Consider the following 24,428-nt stretch of genomic DNA (forward strand, 5'->3'; position numbering starts at 1 on the left):
TCTAGGGCACATGGAAAATTTTCAAGGATAGACAATATGTTGGGACACAAAAGTAGCCTCAGCAAATTTAAGAAGATTGAAATCATACCAAGCATACTGTCTGACCACAAATGCTTTGAAATTGGAGATCAACTGCAAAAAGAAAGTGGAATAAACCCACAAATACGTGGAGGTTAAACAACATGCTACAAAAGTACCACTGGATCAAAGAAGAAATAAAAGGAGAGGTCAAAGGATACATAGAAACAAATAAGAATGAAAATACAACATATTGAAACTTTTGGGAGGTGTCAAAAGTGATAATAAGAGGGAAATTTATATCATTACAGGCCAATCTCAAGAAACAAGAAAAATCCCATATAAATAACCTAACATTACATCTTAAAGAATTACAAAAAGAAGAACAAATGAAGCCCAAAGTCAGCAGGAGGAAGGAAATAATAAAATTAGAGCAGAATTAAATAAAATCAAGGACAAAAAGACAATGGAAAAAAATTAATGCAACAAAGAGCTGATTCTTTGAAAAGATTATTAAAATTGACAAACCTCAGACTTCAGCTTTCTTTAAAAAAAAATCCTTGGAATCACATCTCTGCAATGTGACTTCTAGTAACTATTTCCCTCAGTATAGATTCTCTTTGAATTTTTGATAAAAAGCTTTCACATATTTAAAATATCTATAAAGGTTCTACTCCAGTAAATGATTTGACATTCACCGAAACATCACTTTTGATAAAGGATTCTGTATCTAGTGCAATCTTTGCAGTTATCCCCTCTGAGTGTTCTAATATTAGTCCAACTGGTGTAAAAAGATTTCTGAGTGCTCAGGACACTGACAGGAGTTTCTCATTCATGTGAGCTTTTGGATGTCTAGTGATGGCTCCCCTGACAGAAAATTTCCTGACATTCATTTTACTTAGAGGATTTCTCACCTGTGTGATTTCTATGTTGTACAATAAAGTATGACTTCTGAAAGGTTTCCTCTTGTTTTGTAATTTGTAGTGTTTCTGCCATCTATGTTGTCTGATATTTAGTAGTGTGACATACGATAAGAATTTTCTTCCTTGTAGATTTTCAGAATTTCTGTGTTATTTCCTTTCTGTGAAGAAAGACTGTGGCTAAAATTTTCCCATATTGATGACATTCATAAGATTTTTGTCTTGTGTGAATTATCTCATTATTCTGAAGGATGAAGTCAGACAAAAGAATTTCCAAATTCATACTATTTATAAGGTTTTTCCTTCTGTGTGTGTCTTCTGATGTGCAGTGAGTTTTGATTTCTGGATAAAAGTTTTCCTACACTCTTGACATTCATAAGGTTTCTCCCCTGTGTGTTTTCTCTGATGTATGGTAAAATGTGACTTCTGAGAGAAGGATTTCCCACATTCCTTACATTCATAGGGTTTCTCTCCTGTGTGTGTCCTTTGATGTAATCTGAGGACTGAATTCACAGAGAAAGATTTACCACATTCATGACACTCATAAGGCTTCTCCCCTGTGTGTTTTCTTTGATGCTTAGTAAGGTCTGATTTATAGTAAAAGTTTTTTCCACATTTATTACATTCAAAGGGTTTCTCCCCTGTGTGAGTTCGTTGATGTACTGTGAGGGCTGACTTCTGGTAGAAGCATTTCCCACATTCACTACATTCATAGGGTTTCTCTCCAGTGTGAGTTCTCTGATGAGTTTTGAGGTGTGAGTTTCTAGAGAAGAATTTCCCACATTCCTTACATTTATAGGGCTTCTCCCCTGTATGTGTTCTCTGATGTACTGTAAGGTGTGATTTCTGGGAAAAGGATTTCCCACACTCCTTACATTCATATGGTTTCTCCCCTGTGTGTGTTTTCTGATGTACCATTAGGTACGCCTTAACATAGAAGAACTTTCCACATTCAGTACATTCATAGGGTTTCTCTCCTGTGTGTGTTTTCTGATGTTCTATGAGGTGTGGCTTCTGGAAAAAGGATTTCTCACACTGATCACATTCATAGGGTTTTTCCCCTGCATGAGTTCTCAAATGTCTACTGAGAGATGACAGGTGGTAGAAAGTTTTCTTACATTCTTTACACTCATAGGTTTTTTCTCTGGTATGCGTCTTCTGATGTCTTATGAGGTCTCTATTCCTAGAGACAGATTTCCCACATTCACTGGGTTTGTCTTTTGAATGAGTGTGCTGATGTACTATGAGGGCAGACTTCTGGAAGAAGGACTTTCCACATTCCTTGCATTTATAGGTTTTCTCTCTAGTATGGGATTTCTGTTTTGTGAGTTCTCCAGTCCTAAAGAGAAATTTCCAAATACATTAATATATAAAGCTTTTCTTTTTGTCTGCTGTGCGTATTTTCCAAATAACTCTGAGAATCGATTTTTAGAGATTTTCCCATATTCATTAGATTCATAGGATTTATTCACTGTGAATGTTCTCTGACATGCATTGTGGTTTAACATTTGCATTATATTCTCAAGGTCTGTCAACTGCCTGAACTCTACTTCATATAATAAAGCCTTCCTTATTGTGTAACTCTGAAGAATCAAAAGACTGCTTTAAAATTTGAATCTCCGGATCCTGAATAAGGTTTCTATTATAAAAAATGGCTTTCCCATTTGGATTATAATCTTTGGAATTTGTTCCAGTGTTAGTTTTCTCACAGTTAGTATTAACTAGTGCTTTCCTACTTCTTGTATCCTCATCAAGACCCTTTATTACAAAGCTTCCAATCTTAAAATTGAATTCTTGAACTTGCCTTGAATTTTCATCTTGGCTTTCCTGGTATCTTGCTCCTAGGTCATGAATATTCCATAGATTTTCTACAAAGAAATCCAAAATTTAATACTGTATAAGTCTTAACACATTATTATGCTTGTAGTGTTGATTCTTAGGCTTCAGGCCAATTTCCCCAAATGAAGGAACACTCAAATGCAGATTTCTTCTGTTCCATTTGGTTTAGAAAAAAAATAATCACAAACACTAAAAACTGCCAAAGCAGACAGGGGAAGGAACGTGGTTATAACCCCAAGTACCTCTTTATAAATATGACCTTAAAAACATGGAGAAAGTTAATACAAAAAAAAAAAAGAGCAGGAACAGAGAACAGAAGATATTTAAAAAGCTGCTGAACAGGAATGCCGGAGTTATAGAGAATGCTGCGAGCCCTTTACGGACAATCGACAGAAAGTAGGGTGATAAAACCTTAGCAGACAACAGTGTTCACTGGAAACATCAGGGGAAAGGGATCTGCTCAAACCGAGTCTACTGTGTTCGGATTCCGATTAGTTAGCAGATAGTAAAACTTCTACTTTATTTCCTCTTTACCTACACAACAATCTATTTGTCAACATTAAAGTGACTTTCTCAGAACATCAATTTCCTCATGCTTAGAGGAACAGTCCTATAGCTTGAGCTTTCACTCTCCATTTAGTTGGCTTAATTTTCAGTGGGACAAAGTTCCAGGAACACATACGTCCAAAAGAAAAGATTTTTACAAAGCAGAGTGCAAGCCATCCACTTAACAGGATGAATTCCCAATTGCAGCACCAGAGATTTTCAATCCTGACCTCCAGGGCTGCATCTCCAAAGTAATGTTGCCTAGGACTCACAAGTCTTATTCTGCTTTCATAGCTTTGCTCCCACATCTCTGCTTCAATTTACTACACGATCTTTAAAGATTAACTATTCAACATCATTTTAGACCTTCATATTTATTCATGTTTAAATGAAAGAAAGTCAAAGATTATGAGCAGACAGTTGGGATAGGAAATCCATGGCATTTGTGGGGGAAACATAAGAAAAGTTATGTGATAAGGACTTGTGAATGGTTAATTTGGATACACATGAAATAATATCCTATTTATGGAAGACACTTAAAAGAGCTGATGAAGTGATGACTAACATGTGTTTTGGGGCCACAAGGAGAAATCAGATGCAAGAAAGGGCTAGACTATTTCTTGATAGAAAGTTAACTTAAGTGTATTTAGTAAGAGAGAGTCTGAGTAAGTTTATCTGATAGGCTAGCAGCAATTTAAATATGCAGCATTATACAACCACTATGAGGATTTAAATTAAAAATTAGCTTCTGATGCTGAGAAAAAAGGGAGTTAGATTAGTGGATCCATCCTGTAAGATGATAAAATTTGGGACCAGAAGGCAAATAAGATAACCACATTGGAAACGTCAATTTTAGAAGTTCTACGCCTAAGAAGCAAAGCTTTGGTCTTAAGAAATGATAAGCCCTTGAAGAAGTTAGTATACAGAGCATAGGAAAGAAGATAAGGAGTGTCTGTCTCTTATTAACTGAAATTGAATCTTTCAACAAATATCTAGTGAACAACTTATACCAGGCATTATTCTTGCACATTGTTCCTGCATGAGTACACAAGTCAGAAAATACAGGAAAAGCATTTAAAGAAGGAAAGTGAGAATTTTTTTGTATGTTAATTTTTTTATCTTAGTGTTACACAGTATTATAACACTCCAAACAAAGTGCAGATTTTAGGAAGGATAATCAGTACTTTATCTAAAAGACAAATACCATCTAGAAGTATCAGCTCTGAAATAATATAACTGATGAGAGGCATAATGATTTGTAATCTGATTTCAGTTTAAAGAGAGAATAGGAAGTTAAAACTGGTGCTGAAAATAACTAAGGCATTTTGTTGCTAATAAAAGGAGGAAATAATATTTGAAAAAAATCTGTAAGTCAGATTTATAAACACTTTCATACATCAATGGCAGAGAGTAACTGGGAATTCTAGAAAAAAGACAAAATAAAAGTTTAAGTCAATTTTAGTATATAGGAGAGAGAAGTAAGCCTATAAAAATGTTGAGCAAATGGGGGAATTTTAGTAGAGAGAATGAAAATTGAGGTGTGATTTACGTTGCTTACATATGCAGATCAATTGTGCTCATTCATTTCCAGAAGTATAGAGCATTTTAAAAAAAGATTGTTGAAAAAATATTTCAAAAAGCAAAGGGCACCAACCACCTCACTACTAATTACAAGGGCTATAATTTCTCACTCACCAGGGTGGTTCTGACGTGGAAATTCTACTTCTAATGTCCATGGCTCCTTTCCTTGCTTCAACTTGAAGACTGCATTTGACTTATTCACACAATAACCTATTAATGGAAAAGATAAAGAAAATAATACAAATTGTCTTCAATTTAGGAACTGTAGGATAAGAAAGTACAGTTTTAGGAGAAGAATGAAGGTCCCACTTAGGCTTGTCAAATTTAGAATCTTTCAATCAGGAGGGTGGGGACACAAACATTTTTCTGGTACCCAAAATGGATTCATCAACTTTGACTTCGGAAACAAAGCTAATATTATTCAAACCCACAGATGCCTTCCATGTTCCACAACTGGGAAATGAAATGCAAACTACTGGGAATTACACACAGGGAAGTCTTTCTCACCCACTGAGACTAGGTGACCATAGTTCTCCTGCATCACTTCCCTGTACAGGGTCCTCTGAGCAGTGTCCAGTAACTTCCACTCCTCCTGGGTGAATTCCACAATAACATCCTTGAATGTTACTGCTCCCTGTAACAACACATTTCAATTCAAATTGAAGTGATTAGAATAGAGTACCATTGAAAAGACATGTGTAAACTAGCTCTTAACATGCTAACTATAGAATTTACTCTGGAAAGTTAAGACACACTGCTACTCTGTACCCTGCCTTATATATATAGATAAAATATTTGTTCAATATATATTTACTAAGATATCACTCCATGCCTAGAACTCTGCTGGAGATACAAAGATGAATCAAAGTAACCATTCCTGTTATCAAGGAGCTTACATTCTGACATGGAGGCAAAAATGCAAATGCTTCAGTGCAACTATCAGAGCAGGTGCTATGACTGAAGTATGCATAAGATATAAAAAGGTCACAGATGGGGATAGTTGTTTGTATTTTGTATTATCAAGTTAGACTTTTATTAGGTGGCCAAGCTGACTAATGTAAACTTCAGGGATTAAGAAAACAGGATTGGCAAAGGCTTGGATACATCAAAAATGGCAAGTTTAGGAAACTACAAATAAGATAGTATGATATGAAAAAAGGATCAAGATTAGGTGATACTCAAGTCAGGTTACAAAACATGGCCATTAAAATATATTTTGTACACCCACTTAATTGATGTCTGCTTATTAATAGAGCATATATTTACATCTATTTGTTTATTAAATATTGACAAGTTTTAGTTTTTATATTTATATGAAAGAAAAATATGAATCAATATTTTGCTATTTCAAACTATGTGGACTGTCTTACACATCTTTTTGATGTTCAACCTTTCACTTTGTAGATGCAAATACAGATGAGGAGCCACTGAAGAGACTGATATAAGCACAGGGTTTTGTGAGTAGATTAGTAGTTAGAAGAAAACTAAAGTAGAAGAGGCAAATAACACATCAGAAATAAGGAGTGTTAGAAAATGAAGAGACAATGTAAGAAATAAACATTTACATTAAAGTAGCAGCAGTGGGGGAAAGAAACATAACACACTTTGTAATTAATTGGGAATTAATTAATAACTACTGGGAGAAAGGGGAAGGGTAACTCCCAGTGTCTATATGGTTTGGTATTGACTAGAGCCATAATGCTAATTATTTTCATTCTGCATTTTTGTTGATAGAACTATTTAAGGCTATGAATTTTCCTCTGATAATTGGTTTTTTATACATTCCATAAAAACTGAAGTGCAGTATTTTCACTTGAAGGACATCTTGGATATACATTCTTGCTTCACACTATTTTTCTTAAAGATACTATTTTACTATTAATACTATTGTTTTTTATATTTATATGTTGTTAACAAGAATTATGTCAATTTTATTTTCTTTCCTTGCCAAGTGACTTAAACTTTTTTTCCTTGAGACCCACAGGACTTTTTTTCCCCTTTGAGTACATCTAGTAGTTTGATTAAAATCTCTTGTGTTTACTATTCTAGTCAATTCTCTCTGGCACACAGACAGCCTTTTCAATACCTAGATTCAGTTTTTCTTTTCTTTGTGGAACGTTTCCTTAGTTTTAAATAATAGTCCTGTTCACTATTTAGTTTTTGTTATATAGGGAATGTACTTGGTCTTTCTTCTGTTTCTAGTACGCTTTTCTTCATCCTTGTCAGTTCTTGTTTCTTCTCCCCACTACAGTCTCTTTCCATTCCTCTCGTATGTCATTTATGGTACTTTCATTGATATCTCCTCTCCCTTAGGCACACTGTAATTTAATCTTTTTATCTGAAATGACTTTCTGTTCTGCTATTTTTTCCCAAATTAACATGCCTATATTTTATATTTACTTATTTTTCCATTTTATTGTGAGTGTTCAATCTCTGATTTTTAAGGTCCTTTTCTATCAAATTACTTAATATTGTCAAGTTGTGTTTCTCTCTTTGTGTTTGTTTGAGGGAAGAGTATTTACATCAGTTGAAAAGGTGTTAATTCATGCTTAATGCTTTCTTCTTATATTGATATTGTACAATGTTGAGTAACTAATTTTGTTCATTAATCCAACGAAGATAAAAGTTGGTTTAATGGTGGGAAGGATTGAAAGGGTTATTCTAGTTCTTATTTCAAAAGCTCTCTTCTGTTGACATAGTATGTTCACATTCTCGAAGAAAATAGCTTCACTGAAGGTGGTATCTTTAGATTCTGTGATACTACATTCTTTTCTTAGGACACCTAATTTTAGGTGCTTGTTTTCTTCTTTGCCTTCACTACCAAGAGGAAGGGATTCCTTCCTTTCCTCTGAGTTGTTGCCTGCTCCAAGCTGCCACCTATGCACATTCTAAGTCCCTTCTTTTCAATTCCCAGTGTCAGTACTTAGATACCACAGGTCTCAGAACTCTTCTCCATCTTTCTCCAATCAGGGTGAGAGACTGATTGTGGCAGTATGCCTTGTTGATCTTTTGTTCCCTTACAGCTATGACATCACCATCTCTTCTCTCCTATCAATCTCCTCTTGACTTCCTGCTATGGAGTGAGCTCCAAGCTACTTCTGTTTCTTCTGACAACAATCATCTCCCAATTTATATGTTGAAGTTAAATTGAAGTTTCCTGTATCCTAGCTATACAGTTGGAGCCGGTTGTGGTACAGAGACTTTTGTAGTTTACAAACTAACATTATTCTATGACAATCAGGAAATCCACACAAAATGGGAAAGCAAGAAAAGAATAAATTGGACAGGAGGAGGAAATGAGTTGAATTTTGGTCATGCTGTGCTTGAAGTGACTGTGGAACATAGAGCTGAAACTGTCCATTTTGGCAGATATACATATAAATGAATTTCCACAAATAATATTTTCATGTGTATGAAAAACAGCATTCTAGAAGAGTCCAAAAAGAAGAATATGTGGAAGCAGCAATATTTGAAATGATGGCAGGATAAAGTAGACTGATACCATGAAGCCTGAAAAAACTTATTTCAATGTAAGAGTAGGCCTAGAGGAGAGTGTTAGGGAACTAAAGAGATTCACAAATAAGGACCAGTTAAGAGTTCAAAATGTAAAAAGTTCAAATTAGGATAACTCGATCAAAGCACAGCAAAGGAGTACAAACAAGACAATTTGAGAAAATTTTGAAAGATCTAGAATTCATAAGAATAAAATAAACCAGCTTTGGACACACATTCTTTATTTTTATTAAATTTATTGGGGTGACAATGGTTAGTAAAATTATATAGGTTTCAAGGATACATTTCTAAAATACATCGTCTATATATCACATTATGTGCTCACCACACCATCAGTTCTCCTTCCATCACCATATATTTGATTCCTTTCCCCTCTTCTACCATCCTCACTCTTCTTATCCTCTGGTAACCACTAAACTGTTGTCTGTGTCTATGAGTTTTTGTTTGTTTGTCTTGTCCTGTTGCTTTCAGTTTTATATCTGACATATGAGTGAAGTCATATGATCCTTGACTTTTTCTGTCTGACTTATTTCACTTAGCATAATAATCTCAAGATCCATCCATGTTGTTGCAAATGGCAGTATTTCATCTTTTCTTATAGCAGAATAGTATTCCATTGTGTATATACAACACATCTGCTTTATCTAATCATCTATCCAAGGACACTTTGGTTGTTTCCAAGTTTTGGTCACCATAAATAATGCTGCCACAAACACTGGAATACATATATCTTTACATTAAATGTTTTCAGATTTTTTCAGGTAGATACACAAGAGGGATTGCTGGATCATACAGTAATTCTATTCTTAATTTTTTGAGGAACCTCCATACTGTTTTCCATAGCAGCTATACCAATTTATATACCCACCATGTATAAGGGTTCCTTTTTCTCCACAGCCTCTCCAACACTTGTTATTATTTGTCTTGTCAATGATAGCCATTCTAACAGGTGTGAGGTTATATCTCATGGTTTTGATTTGCACTTCCCTAATAGCTAGTGAAGCTGAGCACTTTTTTATATACTCGTATCTGTTGGCCATTTGTATACCTTCTTGGGAGTAATGTCTGTTCAGGTCCTCTGCCCATTTTTTAACTGGATTGTTTTTTTGTTGTTCTTTATATATTTTGGATATTAGCCCCTTATTGAAGGCGTTCTTTGCAAATATTCTCCCATTCAGTTGGTTGCCTCTGTTTTGTTGATAGTTTCTTTTGCTGTGCAGAAGCTTTTGAGTTTGATATAGTCTTGTTCATTTATTTTTGCTTTTAATTCCCTTGTCTTTGAGGTCAACTTCATAAAATCCTCTCTAAAACCAAGGTCCGTAAGTTTAGTACCTATGCTTTCCTTTGTGCAGTTTACCGTTTCAGGTCTTATGTTTAGGTCTTTGATCCATTCTGAGATAATTTTGGTACACGGTGACAGATAGCAGTCTAGTTATTTTTTTTGTTTTATTTTTTTTTAAGACTTTATTGGGGAAGGGGAACAGGACTTTATTGGGGAACAGTGTGTACTTCCAGGCCTTTTTTCCAAGTCAAGTTGTTGTCCTTTCAGTCTTAGTTGTGGAGGGCGCAGCTCAGCTCCAGGTCCAGTTGCCGTTGCTAGTTGCAGGGGATGCAGCCTACCATCCCTTGCGGGAATCGAGTAATTGAACCCGCAACCTTGTGGTTGAGAGAGCCCACTAGCCCATGTGGGAATCGAACCAGCAGCCTTCAGAGTTAGGAGCACGAAGCTCCAACCGCCTGAGCCCCCGGGCCAGCCCTAGTTTTATTTTTTTGCACAGGGTTTTCCAATTTTCCCAGCACCACTTATTAAAAAGGCTGTCTTTTCTCCACTGTTATGTTTTTGGTTCCTTTGTCAAAAATTATTTGCCCACAGATGTGTGGGTTTATTTCTCTGTTTTCAGTTCTATTCCATTGGTCTGTGTGTCTGTTTTTCTGCCAGTACTGCGCTGTTTTTTGATTACTGTCACTTTGTAGTACAAACTGAAGTCAGAAAGTGTGATACCTAGAGCCTTGTTCTTTTTTCTTAGGATTACTTTGGTTATTCAGGGTCTTTTGTGATTCCATACAAATTTGATGACATTTTTTCTTCTATTTCTTTAAAATATGCCACTGGGATTTTGATGGGGATTGCATTAAATCTGTATATCGATTTGCGTAATATGGCCATTTTAACTATGTTGATTCTTCCAATCCATGAACACAAACTATCTTTTCATTTCTTTGTTTTGTCTTCAATTTCTTTTAAGAATGTCTTACAGTTTTCAGTGTATAGGTCCTTCACATCCTTTGTTAAATTTCTTCCTAGGTATTTTATTCTTTTTGTTGCAATTGCAAAAGGAATTGGTGTTTTATTTCATTTCTTTTTCTGAAATTTCATTGTTAGTATACAGCAATGCAATGGATTTTTGTACATTGATTTTGTAGCCAGCAACTTTACTGTTTATTGTTTCTAAGAGCTTTTGGGTGGAGTCTTTAAGGTTTTCTATATAAAGTATCATGTCATCTGCAAAAAGTGACAATTTAACTTCTTCATTCCTAATTTGGATGCCTTGTCTTTCTCTTGCCTGATTGCTCTGGCTAGGACTTCCAACACTGGGTTGAATAGCAGTGGTGATAGGGGACAACCCTGTCTTGTTCCTGATTTTGTAGGAAAAGCTTTCAGTTTTTCAACATTAAGATATTAGCTGATGGTCCGTTATACATGGATTTTATTATGTTAAGGCACTTTTCTTCTATACTCATTTTATTAAGTGTTTTCATCATAAATACATGTTGTATCTTGTCAAATGCTTTTTCTGCACCTATTGATATAATCATATGATTTTAATTCTTTATTTTGTTTACATGGTGTTTCACATTGATTGGTTTGCGTGTGCTGAACCATTCTTGTGCCCCTGGGATGGACCCCACTCGATCATTATGTATAATCTTTTTAATGTATTGTTGTATCCAATTTGCTAAAATTTTGTTTAGGATTTTTGCATCTATATTCATCAGAGATCTTGGTCTGTACTTTTCTTTTTTGGCGTTATCCTTACCAGGTTTTGGTATCAGGGTAATGTTGGCCTCATAACGTAAGTTAGGAAGTACTGCCTCTTTTTCAATTTTTTGGAAGAGTTTGAGGAGGCCAGCTATTAAATGTTTGGTAGAATTCAGTAGTGAAGCCATCTGGTCATAGACTTTTGCTTTTGGGAAAATTTTAGATGATTGTTTCAATTCCTTACTGTTGATTGGTCCATTTAGATTTTTCCAGTTCTTCCTGATTCACCCTAGGAAGGCTATGTTTTTCTAAGAACTTTTCCATTTCTCCTAGGTTATTGACTTGGTGGCATCTAGTCCTTCACAGTATTCCCATATGATCCTTTGTATTTCTGTGGTATCCGTGGTAAGTTCTGTGTCATTTCTGATTATGTTTGGGTCTTTTCTCTTTTTACCTTAGTGAGTCTAGACAAGGGTTTGTCAATTTTATTAATCTTTTCAAAGAACCAGCTGTTTGTTGCATTAGTTTTTTTCTGTTGTCATTTTGTTCTCTGTTTCATTTAGTTCTGCTCTAATTTTTATTTCCTTCCTTCTGATGACTTTGACTTTCATTTGTTCTCTTTTTCTAGTTCTTTAAGGTGTGATGTTGTTTATTTGGGATTTTTCTTGTTTCTTGAGATAGGCCTGTAAACTTCCCTCTTGTTACTGCTTTCACTGCATCCCAGTAATTTTGATAGGACATATTTTCATTCCCATTTGTTTCTATGTATCTTTTGATTTATCTTATTTCTTCTTTGACCCATTCTTTAATAAAATGTTCAATCTACACATATGTATGGTTTTTCCCACTTTGGTTTAGCATCTGATCTCCCAATTTCAAAGTCTTGTGGTCAGAGAATATGCTTGGTATGATTTCAACCTCAAATTTGCTGAGGCTGATTTTATATTCCAACATATGGTCTATCCTTGAGAATGTTTCATATACACTAGAAAAGAAGTATGATCTGGTGTTCTAGGATGAAGTGTTCTGTAAATGTCAATTATGTCCATTTGGTCTACTGTGTCATTTACAGCTGATATTTCCTTACTGATTTTCTGTTTGGATGATCTGTCCATAGCTGTCAATTGCGTATTTAGGTCCCCCACTGTAATTGCATTTTGGTCAGTTTCTCCCTTTAGTTATGTTAGTTGCTTTGTATATTTTGGTGCTGCCTATTGGCAGCATATATATTGATAAGTGTTATGTCTTCTTGTTGTATTGTCCCTTTAATCATTATGAAATATCCATCTTTGTCTCTTGCTATCTTTTTTTTACAAAATATTATTTTTACATTTTTATTATGTAAATACATATAACAAAAATCACCATTTTAACCATTTTTAAGTATGCAATTGAGTGCCATTGATTACATTCACAATATTGTGCAACCATCACCACTATGTATTTCCAAAACTTTTTCATAACCATAATCTTGTTATCTTTTTTATCCTGAAATCTGTTTCGATAGATATAAGTATGGCTACACCCACTTTTCTCTGGGTTCCATTTCCTTGGAGTATCGTTTTATACCCTTTCACTTTGAGTCTATATTTGTCCTTGTAGCTAACAAGTGTCTCTTGGAGGCAGCATATGGTTGGCTTTTATTTTTTTTTATTTATTTATTTATTTTATACAACCTGCTACTTTGTGCCTCTTCATTGGTGAGTTCAGTTCATTTATATTTAGGGTGGTTACTGATATATGAAGATTTCCTCTAGCTATTTTATCTTTTGTTTTCTGGTAGCTCAGTGTCTCCATTGTTTCTGTACCTTTTTGTCTCTGTTATTTTAGTGGTGGTATTCTATGATTTTCCCATTTCCTCTTCTTTTATGTCTCTTAGTTCTGGATTTCTGTGTGTGTGTGTGTGTGTGTGTGTGAGTGGTTACCATTAAATTTACATAAAAGAAAGTTTCAGGTACACAGGAGTCCTTTATCTTCAGCATGCTTATCCCTCCACTCCCCTTTGCAGGTTCAGACCTTTCCTCTCTTCCCTTTTATGTTTTTGTTGTCACAAATTGTACCAATTTGTGTTGTGTGTTGATTTCTGAGTTTCAGTAGCAAGTTGTCTTTTTCTTTTTTTCCTATTTCTATAATATGTTTTTAATCTTTACCCTTTATGTTCTGTTTAAGTGTATAGAGCCCTAATTTGTGTAGGTTTGGCATTTCCTGCTTTTGTGTGTCTGTCAGTAATCTTGCTCATCATTTTGTATTCTTTTGTTTCATGTCAAATAGCCTCCTTATTTCCTGTAATGCAGGCCATGTGGTGGAAAATTCTCTCAGCTTCTGTATGTCTGGAAAGGTCTCTACTCTTCTTTCATATCTAAAGGATGACTTTGCTGGGTATATTATTCTTGGCTAGTAATTCCTCTCTTTCAAGAGTTTGAATATTTGATTCTACTCCCTCCTTGCTTGTAGTTTCTGCTGAAAAAGTCTACTGATAATCTAACGGGCTTTCCTTCGTAGGTTACTGTCTTCTTTTCCCTGGCTGCCTTGAGGATTCTTTGTCATTAATTATTGACAGCTTCAATGTAATGTGCCTTGGAGAAGACCTGTGGGATTGGGGTAATTAGGTGTCTATTTGCTTCTTGGATTCGAGGATCCAGTTCTTCTCACAGGTTTGTGAAGTTCTCATCAACTATTTATTTAAATAGACTCTCTGTTCCCTTCTTCCTCTCTTCTCCTTCTCGTATACCCATTATTTTTATGTTGCTGTTTCTGATGGAGTCAGAAAGTTATTGTGGAGTTATTTTCTTTTAACTCAAGTCTCTCTCTTCTTTCATCTATGTCCTTTTCAAATTTCTATCTTTGATATCACTAGTTCTTACCTTCATCTGGTCAGCTCTATATCCTAAGCTGACTATTTCATTCTTCATCTCTTTTATTTAGTTCTTCATTTCCAGAATTTCTATTTGGTTCTTTCTTAGAATTTCAATCTCTTTGGTAAAATATTCATTTTGTTCATTGATTTTGTTTCTGAGTTCATTAGACTGCCTGAATTTTCTTGCATCTCATTTTTTTCACAACTGCAATCTTGAATTCTCTGTCATTTTAGTGACATATTTCTATGTCTTTAAGGTCATTTCCTGGAGGTTTCTCATTTTCTGTCTGAGCTGACTTGTTACCTTGGTTATTCATGACAATTAATGAATTATTATTTCTCTCCCTGGGCATCTACAGGAGTAGATTCTGCAGCAGGCTGATATGAAGAGGTCTTTCTTTTGCTTTCCAGTAGGTGTCACTGCAGCATTTTATTTTCTCTCACACTGTTCCAGCTTCTCGCTCGACAGGAGGTTACCTGCAAAGGTGGGCTTCTTCTATGTGAGCAGGTTGCCTGGGTCTCAGGCACTGCCTCTGTGGGACGATGTGGAGGGCAATAGAGTCCTGAGCCTATGAAATCCCAATATTGCCCCTGCAGCCCAATGCAGTTTGTGTGTCTCAGCAGCCCTGGTTGCTCCTGCAGGGATCATCCTGGAAAGGAGGATATGGGTTGGGCTGGGAGAGGAGGCAGTTGTGTTTATGATTCCAAGCAATGGCGACTTCCAGCCCACAGCCATCTCACGCCTACACAGCTCCTTCCCTGTCACTGGAATTAGCTGCACTGTGCGTCTGTGACTGTGGGACTGTCTCTCCAGTTCTCAGGGCTGTAGACATTCTTACTCTTTAATTGGACACTTCTACAACTTCTTCTGAAGTCTGCTCCTAACACTAGGAGGGTGGGGGGAGGCGAGCTTTGGGAGGGTGATGGGAGTCAGCCTTCTGCCTGGCAGTGAGGGCTTAAACCACAGGTCTCATCCTTCTGTATTCAGTCTTTGCCCTGAGGTCTCTGCCCCATTGCTGGGTTCAGCTGTATTATATGCTACCCTCAGGCAGGATTGTGGGCCACAAACAGTGCACCTGCATCCCTCTCCCAGGAGTGCAGTGAGCTCCAGGATGTGCCCTTCAGTCTACGTCTCTGCATTTCCTTTTTCCCTCTTCCCTTCTTTGCCCCAATTGGCCCACCTTCAGATGTTCCGAAGTGCAGATCTCTCAAAATACGCTTGTGTGTTGTGTAGGGCATCCTTTGTTACATTACGAGGTGTAACAATTAAGTTTGCGAATTTGTTGCAATGATGTTACTAACCGTTTCTGATATCAGAGGAATTATTCATTATGAATTTGTACCAACTGGACAAAGTGTTAACCAAATTTATTATTTGGAAGAGCCATGAATTGTTGGTGAAAACCTCAGGTGTTCCAACTGTGTGAAAAAGTTGGAACACCTGAGCTTTTCACCAACAATTCATGGCTCTTGCATCACGACAATGTACCAGCTCACACGGTACTGCCTGTGAGGGAGTTTTTAGCCAGTAAACAAATAACTGTACTGGAACTCCCTCCCTACTCACCTGAGCTGGCCCCCAATGACTTCTTTCTTTACCCAAAGGTAAAGGAAATATTAAAAAGAAGACATTTTGATGACATTCAGGACATCAAGGGTAATACAATGACAGCTGTGACGGCCATTCCAGAAAGAGTTCCAAAATTGCTTTGAAGGGTGGAGTAGGCACTGGCATCATTGCGAAGCTTCCCAAGGGGAGTACTTCAAAGGTGACCATAGTGATATTCAGCAATGAAGTATGCAGCACTTTTTCTAGGATTAGTTCGCGAACTGAATTGTCTGACCTTGTATAGCTGTTCGATTTTTTTTAACTTCCAGTGGAGATTTCAAGGAGCACCCCTCACATCGCCATGTTTCTGACATTACCCTCTGAACAGACATCCTAACAGATAGCTCAGGAAATCTTTTTTTCTTAGAGTTGAAGGGTTGGAATTTGACAGAGACAGTGGAATGACTGATTTGGCAGGGAAATTAATCATAGTCAAGCTTAAATGACTCCTTGTTTTGTGTGTATGTGTGTTTTTTTAAACAAAGAACATACAGCAGAAAGCAAAATCTGATAAGAGCTCACCACATATAGCAGTGGAACAAATACAGGGGCTCTGAATATAGGCACAAGATAGCCAAAAAGAGAAATTGTGTTACACGTGTGTGCATGCATGCGTACACACACACACACGCACGCACACACACACACACACACACATACATTTTATTCTTTTGTAATACATAGGATTTTTTTTAAAGCAACACTCTATTGAAATAGTTACAAGTACTGTTTTCTTATGGTACAGCAATATCACTTCAGCAATTAAGAGAATACAAACAAAACTGATGTGACTTTTCATATGTAGGACCAAATGCTAAAAGGCAAAGAAGAAATGCCCATAAAGAGAATAAAATCTTACCATTTGTGACAACTTGGATGGACGTAGAGGGTATAATGCTAAGTGAAATAAGTCAGACTGAGAAAGACAAATACTGTATGATTTCACTTATATGTGGAAATTAAAGAACAAAATAAATGAACAAACAAAATGGAAACAGACCCATAGATACAGAGAATAAAGTGATGGTTGCCAGAGGAGAGGGGGGTTGGGAGCTGGGTGTAAAAGATAAAGGGATTAAGAAATAATACAAATTGGCAGTTATAAAATAATCACGGGGGTGTAAAGTACAATATAGAGAATATAGTCAATAATGTTGCAATAATTGTGTATAGTGCCAGGTGGGTACTAGACTAATGGGGCGATTACCGCATAAATTATATAATGTCTAATAACCACTAGGCTATACACCTGAAATTAATATAAAATAATACTGAATTCAACTGTAACTGAAAAAAATAATTTTTAAAAGTTCTAATGGAAGAGGTTTTGAATTTAAAATTCCATTCCGTATCAAATTTTCATTCAAGGATAAGAAAAAAATAGATGTTTTCATAAACATAAGGACTTTGAAAAGCATATAAACTATGTACTTATTCTTTTATAGTTCAGAGAAACCAAAAAAGAAAAGCACATGGCAAACCAGAAATAACAACTAACATATATAAGAGACTAATAAGAACGTATTTCTGGTATAGCCATAATAGGAAACTGTGTAAATTAAAATGGAGTGCTTACAGAAATGGTGAAAAGGAAAAGACTATTCTGATACTAAACAATCATACTGTAGTATACTCCACCCAGCAACAGTAGAATACACATTCTTCTCAAGTACACATGATACATTCTCCCAGATAGACCTTTGTTAGGCCATAAATCAAATTTCAATAAATTTAAAAAGACTAAAATCATATCCAATGTATTTTCTCTAACCACTAGGGAACGAAGGTAGAAATCAATAACAGAAGGAAAACAGGAAAATTCACACACAAAAAGGTGGAAATTAAAAAACACAATCTTAAACAAGCAAGAGGCCAAAGAAAAACCACAAGGAAAATTAGAGAACACTTAGAGAAGAATGAAAATGAAAAAGAAAGTACACCAAAACTAATGGGATGCAATGAAGGCAATGACTAGAGAGGAATTTGTAGGAGTAAAATGACTACATTAAAAAAGAAAGATCTCAAATTCATAACCTAACTTTGTATCTTAAGTAACTACAAAAATAAACTAAACCCAAAGCTAGCAAAACTAGAAAGTAATAAAAATTTAAAATGGGGATAAAATAGAGAATAGAAAAACAATAAAAAGATCAACAAAACCAAAAGTTAGTCCTTTGAAAAGATCTAAAATATTAACAAACCTTTAGCTGTAATGACTAAGAAAAAAACACACAAATATTTAAAATCAGAAATGAAAGAGAGGACATTGTTATCAACCTTTCAGAAATAAAATTATTGGAAAATTCTGTAAGTAACTGTATACCAAAAAATGAAAACCTAGAAATGGAAAATCTGAACAGATCTATAACAAGTAAAGAGATTGACTTATTAATCAAACACCTCCCAACAAGAAAAGCAGAGGTGAAGACATTTTCGAAGTCTTTTTATGAGGCCGCATTACCCTGATACACGAGGTCTGACGATTAAATTCGCAAACTCATCCTAGAAAAAGGGCTACATACTTCATTGCTGAATATCACTACAGTCACCTTTGAAGTACTCCCCTGGGGAAGCTATGCACTGATGCCAGCACCTAGTCCACCCTTCAAAGCAATTTTGGGATTCTTTTTCTGGAATGGTCATCACAGCTGTCGTCGTATTACCTTTGATGTTATGAATGCCATCAAATATCTTCCTTTCAATATTTCCTTTATCTTCGGGTAAAGAAAGAAATCATTGGGGCCAGCTCAGGTGAGTAGGGAGGGTGTTCCAACACAGTTTATGGCTAAAACTCCCTCAGACAGTGCCATGTGAGCTGGTGCATTGTCATGATGCAAGAGTCATGAATTGTTGGCGAAAAGATCAGGTCGTATAACTTTTTCACGCAGACTTTTTTCAGCACTTCCAAATAGTAAACTTGGTTAACTGTTTGTCCAGTCGGTACAAATTCATAATGAATAACCCCTCTGATATCAAAAAAGGTTAACAACATTGTTGCAACAAGTTCACGAACTTAATTATCAGACCTCGTAAGAGCCTGACAAAAAACACCAAAGGATAAAACTGCAGACTAATATCTTCTATGAATATAGAGGTAAAAATCCTTAACAAATTACTAGCAAATCAAATCCAGCAAAATAAAAAATAGACTATATAACATGACTTTGTGTTACCAATCCCAGGAATGCCAGGGTAGTTCAACATACAAAAGTCAATCAATTATATTAATAGAACAAAGGGGAAAAAAGTAGATGGTCATTTTAATTGAGGCAGAAAAAGCATTTAACAAAATTCAACACTCTTTCGTGATAAAAACACTCAAGAATTAGGAATAGAAGGAAAATTCCTCGACATGATAAACAGCATTTTTAATCCATTCCTTCCCCCAAACAATAGCATAATCATCAGTGAAAGACTGAAATCTTTCTCCCTGTGACCAGAACAAGACAAAGATGCTTGCTTTCGCCACTTCTAATCAACATTGTACTGAAAGGCTAGCCAGAACAATTAGAGAAGAAAAAGACATAAAAGCCATCCAAATCAGAAAGGAAAAAGTAAAACTGTATTTGCAGATGACATGAATTGGATTATCCCAAAGAATCTACATATAGGTTATCTCAAGGAATCCACAACAACATCAAAAAAGTTAATAGAGCTAACAAAGCCAGCAAGTTGCAGGATATAAGATCAACCCACAAAAATAAATTGTGTTTCTGTATACCAGCAATGAAAATCTGAAAAATAAAGTAAGACAATTCCATTTAGGGTAGCATCAAAAAGAATAAAATACCAAGGAATAAATTTACTCGAGGAAGTATAACTGAAAACCTGAAAAAAAAAAAAAACTGGAAGAATTAAAAAAAGACCTAAATAAATGACATTCTGTGTTCATAGACTGTAAGGGAATTACAAAAAAGTCTCTAATAGCCAAAACCACATTAGAAAAGAACAAAGTTGGAGGCCTCTCTTCTCACAATTTCAAATCTTACTACAAAGCTACAGTAATCAAAACAGTGTGGTATTGGCATAAGGATAGACATTTTGTCCAATGGGATAGAAATGACAGTTGGAAATAAACCCATACATCTACAGCCATTTGATTTATCAATAGGGAACCCAAGACCATTCAATAGAGAAAGAATAATTCCTTCAACAGATGATACTGGTACAACTGAATATCCACGTGCATAAAGAATAAAATTGGACCTCTACCTCATTCCATATACAAATGTTAACTCAAAATAGATCAATGACCTAAGTATAAGAGCTATAAAGCTCAGAAGAAGACGTATGGGTAAGTCTTACCTTGAATTTGACAATGGATTCTAGATATGACACCAAAAGTAACAAAGACAAATAAATTGGACTTTATAAAAATTTGAAACTTCTATGCATCACAGGATACTACCAATATAGGAAAAAGACAACCCACAGAATGGGCTATAATATTTGAAAACCATCTATCTGATAAATTATCTATACATACTGTCCAGAATATGTAAGAAACACAATTCAAAAACAAAAAGACACCCAGATAGAAAATGGGCAAAGAACTCGAACAGACATTTCTCCAAAGAGTATATACCAATGTCTAAAAGCACATGAAAAGATGCTCATTAGTCTTTAGGGAAGCGTAAATGAAAACCACAATACCACTTTACATTCACTACGATGGGTGTTTTAAAAAAAAAAAACAAAAATGGAAAATACAGATGATGAAGAGGATTTAGAGAAACTGGAACTCTCATATAGTCTAGTGGAAATATAAAATGGTACAGCAGCTGTGGAAAAATTTGGCAGTTCCTTAAAAAGTTAAACATAGAATTACCATACAACCCAGCAATTCTACTTCTAGAAATATACTCAAAAGAATTGAAAACAGGTACTCAAATACTTGTACACAAAGGTTCATAGCTGCACCACTCACAATATCAAAAAATGAAAACCACCCAAATATCCATCAATGGATGAATAAACAAATTGTGGTCCATACATACAATGGAATATTTTTTAGCCATAATAATGAAGGAAGCAATTGATACATGCTATAAGGTCAATGAACTTAGAAAACATTATACTAAGTGAAAGAAGTCAGACAGGAAAGGTCACATATTACATGATTCCACTTATAGGAAATACCCAGAAAGATAAATGCAGAGAGAGAAAACAGATTGTTAATTGCCAGGAGCTAGGGGCAAAGAAAACAGGGAGTGACTGCTTACTGGGTATGTATGGGGCTTTTCTTTTAGGAACTAGATGTTGTGGTGGTTCCACTGCATTGTGAATGTACTAAATGCCACCCAATTGTACACTTTAAAATGGTATTATGTAAATTTCACTTCGATTAAAACAAACAAAACCTAACAAAGAAAAGTTGAGGCCCAAATGGTTTCACTGGTGAATTCTACCAAACATTTAAGGCAGAAACAATATCAATTATATGCCATTTCTTCCATAAAACAAAAAGAAGATAACCACTCTCGACTCATTTTATGAGGCCAACATTATTATGCTGATACCCAAACTAACAAAACCATTACCAGAAAACTACAGTGGTGGTTACCAGTTTGTACCAGATCAGGAGTGCTATTAATAATTGTTAAATTTTTTTAGGAATTGCTTGACATAACTTGTAGCCTGAAATTTGTCATGGTGGGAGTATTTATACCACAGAAAATGGTAAACAGTACTAACCAGACTTCTCTACCAATCCCCCAAATCTGATCACTAAATTTTACCAGCATATTGACTACCAATATTTTACATGGTTTCAAATGTAAAAATCCTCAACAAAATATCAGCAAATCCACTACCTGATTTCAAGACTTATTGCAAAGCTATAGTAAAGACACTGTGTTATTAGTAAAAGGATAAAGACACAGATCAGTGGAACAAAACCAGAGTCTAGCAGTCATTGTTTGCAGAGGTCCCTCACACATGCTGCATTTCAGGGAAAAACCATGGAGTGGGCTGTCAAGCCTCTCCACTGTGCTCCTGCCATCTCAGTTGATCTTTATAAGAGAGCACCTGGTATTGAAATTCGACCAATAGGACTGAGACTTTCCCCATCCAATCAGAGCTGTGCAGCTATATCCTCATTTGCATCTTTACCAACCAATCAGGACAGTGCTTTTGTACCAATCAAGCTGTGAGGATTTAGAGTCCTCATGTGCATGAAAACAGACCAATCAGGGATTGGGAGCAGTAACTCTTCTCTATATAAACCAGCTTTACCTCTGTCTCCGTGTGGCACACTTTCGAAGACTGTTTCCCCAGTTAGAGCTATAACATGGGAGTGGAGTTATAACAGAGCAGAGCAGATCTGTCTTGCCAAAGCGGAGCTGTCTCACTGGAGCTGAACTGTGACACTGGAGCTGTAACACTGGAACCTCCTCACCTGGGTTGCCTTGCCAAGCTGTTCCACAGCTGAGCTGTTTCACAATTGAGCTGTTTGCACTGAATAAAGTCTCTCCCCTCCTCACTGTACCCCAAATTGGGGACTCCTGTTGACACTGAATTGACTACAATGACTTTCACTTGGCTAGGGAGAATAACAAAGAGCCCTTCTCATCACAATACAAAAGGGGCACTTGATGTCACTGGTGACCTGGATGTCACGGTTAACCTGGACCACTTTGTTAAGGCAGTGTTTGCCACTTTTCTCTACTGTATGTTTCTTTTTCATACTCTATTCTTTGAAAGCAAATCACTAAGTCCAGCCCATACTCAAGGAGGGAGGGAATAAAACCCACTTCCAAAAGGGGGCAGTATCTATGTATATTACTTGGAATTCTTCACAGAAAGGAGTTCTATCTTCTCCCTATTTATTTTTTATTTATTTATATCAATATGGTCTCAAATATTTAATGCTTTGGGTTAGAATCAAATAGTTTTATTTTATTGCTCAAATTGTTCCAGCCTTGCCCATGAGAAGCTCTTTCACGTTGGCTCCTGTGCGTATCTGACATATCCCCATCACTTTGTTTTTGAGCACTTCCTTGCTTTCTAATGTACAAAATACTCTGGGCTTATTTTATATTTTCCTTGCCCCAGCCCTAGAATCAATCATTTCTCCATGGAATTCTGGTTCCTTTCATTGGAGAATAGTATTTAGAAACCAAGATCTACGTGCTGGGTATATTCATTGCTACTGGGGTGTCACTGGTTATAGGCCCTCTCAGCAGACAGAGCCAGAAAATATAGTATGTATTAACTCATGTATATATAAATATCTATAATTGTTTCTGTATCTACCTGTATATATGTTAAGCTAATATACTTGTATACTAATATATACTAATATACTTGTATATTAGCTTAACATATATAGAGGTAGATACATTTGTTTGTTAATAAATGGCACTGGAAGAAATGAACAGTCATATACAAAAAAAAAAAAAATGAACCTCAGCCAATAATTCACACTTTATACAAAAATCAACTGAAAATAAACAGGTCTAAATATATAAAATGTAAAAACTACAAAATATTTTAAAATATAGAAGAAAGTCTTTGTGACCTTAAGTTAAGCAAGACTTTTTAGACATGACACCCAAAGAAACTAAAAAGAAACCAAATTGGAGTTCATCAGAATTTGCTTTGTGAAACACACTGTTAAGTGAGTGAAAAGAGGAGCCACAGATAATGAGGAAAATATTTGAAAATCACAAATCTAACAAAGTGGTTGTATCCAGAACATATAAAGAACTCTCAAAATTCAGTAAGAAAACAATCCAATTTAAAAATGAACAAAATATTTGAACACACTCACAAAAGAAGATAGATGGATATCAAATAATCACATAAAAAGATTTTCAGTATCATTAGTCATTAGGAAAATGCAAATTAAAACCATAATGAGATACCATTACATACCTATCAACATGATTTAAAAAACAACAACCTGACAATACCAAGTGCTGACCAGAATGTGAAGCAAGTAAAACTCTGATACACTGCAATAGGAATACAAAATAATACATCTAATCTAGAAAACAGTTTGGCAGTTTCTTATAAGGTTAATCTTAATACTTAACTTTGATCCAGCAAGCACTCACCTAGCTATTTACCCAAGAGAAATGAAAAGCTGTATACACACAAAAATCTGAATGCAAATATTTACAACAGCGTTTTTCATAATTGCCAAAAAACTGGAAACAACCCAAATGTTTTCAACTGGTGAATGGATAAATAATTAGGGTACATACATACAACTAAATACTATTTAGCAATAAAAAAGCAACTTGATACATACAACACGATCAAGCAAAATTATAGGGATAAAAAATAAATTGGAGATTGCTAGGAATTAGTGGTGGGGGACTACAAAGCGGGAACCATGGAAATTTTGAGGTGATGAAACTGTTCTATATTTTGAATGTGGTGATGATTACATGCCTTCATGCATGTATTAAAACTGGTTGAAATGTATGCTCAAACAGAGGGAATTCTGCTAGAATTGAAAGAATAAATAAATAAAAATTAAAATACAGCACAAGTCAAAAACCACTTTAGATTCATTAGAATGGCTAAAACAAACCAAAAACTACTGACAAGGATGTGGAA

The 24,428-nt window shown here is 35.5% G+C and overlaps 1 protein-coding gene across 4 annotated transcripts in view; it reads right to left on the reverse strand.

The window, feature by feature from the left end:
• Nucleotides 1–468: 468 nt before the first annotated feature.
• The window catches only part of ZNF25 (zinc finger protein 25), a 32,514-nt gene continuing 8,554 nt past the window's right edge, over nt 469–24,428 (reverse strand). For 2 of the 4 annotated variants that reach the window (XM_033131315.1, XM_033131314.1), the window contains 4 exons: nt 5,412–5,538; nt 5,019–5,114; nt 2,743–2,806; nt 469–2,277 (listed from right to left, as the gene is read on the reverse strand). In XM_033131315.1, coding sequence (XP_032987206.1) covers nt 1,227–2,277; nt 2,743–2,806; nt 5,019–5,114; nt 5,412–5,538 — 1,338 coding nt within the window. In that variant the 3' untranslated portion in view covers nt 469–1,226. The remainder of the gene's footprint in view (nt 2,278–2,742; nt 2,807–5,018; nt 5,115–5,411; nt 5,539–24,428) is intronic. The other 2 variants (XM_033131316.1, XM_033131317.1) reach the window with 1 other exon arrangement.

The sequence above is a fragment of the Rhinolophus ferrumequinum genome, chromosome 16, assembly GCF_004115265.2.
Source record: "Rhinolophus ferrumequinum isolate MPI-CBG mRhiFer1 chromosome 16, mRhiFer1_v1.p, whole genome shotgun sequence".
Taxonomy (NCBI): Eukaryota; Metazoa; Chordata; class Mammalia; order Chiroptera; family Rhinolophidae; genus Rhinolophus; species Rhinolophus ferrumequinum.